The 4,205-nt window shown below is 53.8% G+C and overlaps 1 protein-coding gene across 1 annotated transcript in view; it reads left to right on the top strand.

Annotated features, from left to right (window-relative positions):
• FAM171A2 (family with sequence similarity 171 member A2) overlaps positions 1-4,205 on the top strand; it is a 9,251-nt gene that overhangs the window by 1,853 nt on the left and 3,193 nt on the right. Inside the window, 2 exon segments of the mRNA XM_007455115.1 lie at positions 1,580-1,807; positions 2,036-2,128. Of these exon segments, the coding sequence (XP_007455177.1) occupies positions 1,580-1,807; positions 2,036-2,128 (321 nt within the window).

Here is a 4,205-nt window from a genome sequence, read left to right as displayed (position 1 = left end):
TGGTGTGGGGAGGCTACCAGTTCCCCGGAGAACCAGAAAGCAGGAAAGGTTCGAGTGTGTGCAGCCACCCGCTGAGTTGGGCTCTGGCCTGGGAAGCGAGAGGGAGGTGGGCTCAGGCGAACAGCTGGATGGGATGCCAAGGGCAGGCGTGGTGCTGGCCCTGGGGTTGATTGAAAGCCTGAGAGGAGACACCTGTCGCTGTTGAATGTCAGGCTCCACCCGTGAGGCCCCGTGACCTCCACATGCCCTGCTGCCCTCAGCTCCGGGGTCTTCCTTCTGTACCTGGTGTCTCCTAGGTTTGTGTCTAGCACCCAGCCCACTCCCCACCTCCCTCCTGGGCCCCACACTGAGGCCTCTGTACCTTTCCAGGCATGACACCCACTCCCATTATTGGCAGCAAGGTAGGGGTGAGTCACGTTCTTGAGGAGGGGCTGTGCTGAGTGGGAAGAGGTAGATGGTGCTGTGGATCAGAGAGGCTGCCTGCAGAATCCATGAGAACAACTCAAGGCTGGTCCCTACCCTGTCATCCCATCTGAGCGTGGGACACCTGCAGGCCAACCTGGCCAGGCCATCTTGAGGCCAGGGGTAGGGGTGGCTGGAAAGAAAGACTTGGACTTCCCTTCCCAGCCTCCTCCACACTGGTTACCCTTGGGCCTGGGTCGGCCCCCCCAGATCTCCTTCCCCTTGCCAGGGCCCCAGCTCCCTGCCCATCTCCTGGGAGGAATGAGGGCGTTGCCATGGTGACTGACTGTAGCTGACCAGCTGGGAGGGGGCTGGCAGTCCATGTGAGGGGGAGGGGTCAGGAGGTACTTGTTTGGCCTTAGGGGTTGTGTGAGTCCCTAAATCTGAAGGAAAACAGGTGTGTGCAAAGGATTCTGGTTAGAGGATGAATGACGGGAATGGCCAACCTGCTGGTGTTCCCTTCTCAGTTTTTTCTTGAGAACCCAAACTCTGACCCAACCCCCCTTCCTCCCTTCCAAATGGCTGAAACTTGACCGCTCTCTTCTCCACTTGCAGATCCCTGGTTCTCCGGTTATTCATCCTTTCTCAGCCCTCCTTCCCTCTCCTCTCCCTGACACCAGCCCCGTAGGGTCCAGTGGTTAAGAATTTGGGTCTAGAGACAGACTCCCTGGTTTGGATCCCAGATCTCCCACTTTACTGTAGTACAAGTATCTAAACTCTTTGAGCCTCAGTTTCCATGTGGGCTAAGACACCGCGTCTAATACATCACTGACTGTAAGTTACACCATTATTTATTTCATGTGCCAGTAAAAGAGGAAGAAAAATGCTGCCGATTATGATTATGACATACCGATCATAGGTGTAGCCTGAGTCCAGAAGTGTTAAAATGTCAAAATGTGCATGTGTCAGACTTGATGAAATATGCTAATAGTACCACCTACCTCACAGGCTGATGTGAGGTTTAAATGAGGGCTCTATAAATGCTGGCTCTTATAATACCTTGTCTAGCCTGGGCCCCAAAGCCATGCCCAACCCACAGCCCCCTCCTCTGATCTCGAGGCTCCCCCCAGTTCTCTCATGCCTCCTCCCTCCTCCCCTCACCCCATCTTGCCCACAGAGATTCTGATCAAGGTGCAGGTGTACGTGAGCGGGGAGCTTGTGCCCTTGACCCGGGCCTCAGTGGATGTATTTGGGAACCGGATGCTGCTGGCCGCCAGCACCACGGACTCGGAGGGCGTGGCCACAGTGCCCCTCAGCTACCGCTTGGGCACCTGGGTGCTGGTCACTGCTGCCCGCCCTGGCTTCCTCACCAACTCTGTGCCCTGGCGTGTTGACAAGCTGCCCTGTGAGTGCAGGGGCAGCTGGAGGGGGTGGGGAGCAGCTGACCCCATCAGCCCCTTCCCAAAATAGTCCTTGGGGGCGGAGAGGGCAGGCTTTCCAGCAGCTGCTGCCTGGGCTGGGGTATGCACAGGGGGCTGAGGGAGGATGAAGCCACTGGGATTCAGATGGTGGGAGTGCCAGCCTAGGGGAGGGGGGGGCTTTCTCTGGAGCTGACAGACCATCCCTCCTGCAGTGTACGCGTCAGTCAGCCTCTACCTGCTGCCCGAGCGGCCGGCCACCCTCATCCTCTATGAGGACCTGGTGCACATCCTCTTGGGCTCTCCTGGTAAGACTCCCCGCTCTCCACTCCCCCACCCCTCCACCCACACCAGCTCCTCTTCCCTCTCCCTGACTGGGTATAGAGAACTTCACCTGCCACATGTTAGCTGGGTGCCCTTGGGCAAATCACTTAACCTCTCTGAGCCTTAGTTTGTTCGTCTGTAAGATGTGAACAATTGATAGTATCTACATCGTCCAATTTAGGTGAGGATTGAATATCATCAAGCATGTGAAAAACTTCATAGAAGGTGGTCAATAAATGTTGTTACTGGGGCTTCTCGTGGTTTCTATTCTCCCTCTACTCCTACCATTAGAATTCCCATTTCCTGCCACCTTATCTTCAGTAGATCCACACGTATTTCTTGTGCACCTACTGGGTGCCTGGCTGTCAGAAGCCAGGGTCATTCCACAGGCATAGAAACACCTACCAAGTGCAAGGACTGGAGCAATCCCACAGTGGCCCTTGTCCACCCACCAGGCTTTCGGTCTCACCCAACCAGTACTTCCTGCAGCACCTGGGCTGTGCCAGGCATTGTCTCCAGTGCTGGGGAATAATGGTAAGGAAGGGCAGAGTGGCCCCCCACCTGGTGGAGTTCCCCGATGACTAGGAAGACAGAGCATTGCAAACGCTGAGATAATTACAGATCAGGCAGGGCAGGGGAGCGGAGGGCAGCTGCTTTCAATACTGAGAGGACCCTCACATGGGAGAATAGCAGGGTGAGAGGATTTGGCGAAGGGAGCTGTGGGACGCGGGGCCTCGGGAGTTGAAGGGGGAGCAAAGGCACCTTTGCTGGAGAGGAATCAAGATGCAGGGGCAAAAGGGGACCGTGAGGGTACAGGGGATGCTCTGGCCTGGCTATGCAGGATGCGGGCGTGGTGTAGACTGGTTGACGAAGCCAGGCAGAGGGTAAATTCCATCTGGCTAGTACTAGGGAGCCACTGTGGGTTCTGGAGGGAGAGCCTCTCCTCCCCAATTTATATTCTTATCTTGAGCCCTTGTCCCCAATTACTTTTCTGGTTTGCTCCTCTCCCTCTCTCTGATCCTGAACCAGAGGCTTCTAAGATGTCTTTGGAGGTTTCTAAAATGCCAAACGAACCCGAGCTTAAACCCTCCCACGGCTCCCTCTGCTTTTGGCAGAAAGCCTAGATTCTTTCACAAAGCTGGCAGCGCCCTCCAGGGCCTGGCGCAGTCACCTGCAGTGCCCCAACCAGCAAGCCGCCTCGTGCCCCTGGGCCTTTCTCCTGTCAGTCCTCCTGAAGTCCCTTTCCACTTTCTTTCCTGGCTGACTCTTACTCACACTGCAGGGCTCCACAGGGCATTCCCGAGCTGGGCAGGCCAAGCTCCCCTTGCACCATGCTATTTTACCACCGAGGCAGGATGGAACGGTGGGTGAGAGGAGGGGCCCTGGCACCAGACTGCCTGGGCTTCAATCAGGCTCCAGTGACCTTGGGCAAGTTACTGAACTTCTCCCGCCTCCATTTCTGCATCTATAAAATGGGGCTGATAATAAAGGCACCTACCTCAGGGACTGTTGTGCTAATTTCAGGGTTAATATAAGTAACCTGCTTAGAACAGTTCCAGGATATCTTAAAGCTTAATAAATGTTAGCTATTACCATATTATATTGGAATACTGTTTATACATCCCCTCTGCTCCAAGCCAGACAGACAGACAGATAGACATACACACACACACACACACACACCCTAAGTTGTCAAATGCAGTAGCCACATGTGGCTATTTACATTTGAATAAATTAAAAATTCATTAAACTTTTTAGAATTAAAAATAAATGTAGTTCCCCAGTCGCACTAGCTATGTGTCAAGTGCTTAACAGCCCTGTGTGTCTAGTGGGTACTGTTACAGGCAGCAGGCCACAGAATATTTCCATCCATAGCAGGAAGTTCTAATGGGTACTGTAATGAACAGTGACGCACTAGACTGTGAACTTGAAGGCAGGGAATTGTAAATTGCATCTTATTCCTCTTTGTATCCTCAGCACCTAACACAGTGCCTGCCACACAGTAGGCAATAATAATTGAGGACCTGAACCTCGTCATTTTATAAATTAACATGGAAAGAG

The sequence above is a fragment of the Lipotes vexillifer genome, unplaced genomic scaffold (assembly GCF_000442215.2).
Source record: "Lipotes vexillifer unplaced genomic scaffold, Lipotes_vexillifer_v1.1 scaffold1639, whole genome shotgun sequence".
NCBI lineage: Eukaryota > Metazoa > Chordata > Mammalia > Artiodactyla > Lipotidae > Lipotes > Lipotes vexillifer.
The sequence above is the reverse complement of the archived record's forward strand: the minus strand, read 5'-3'. Positions and strand labels throughout refer to the sequence as shown.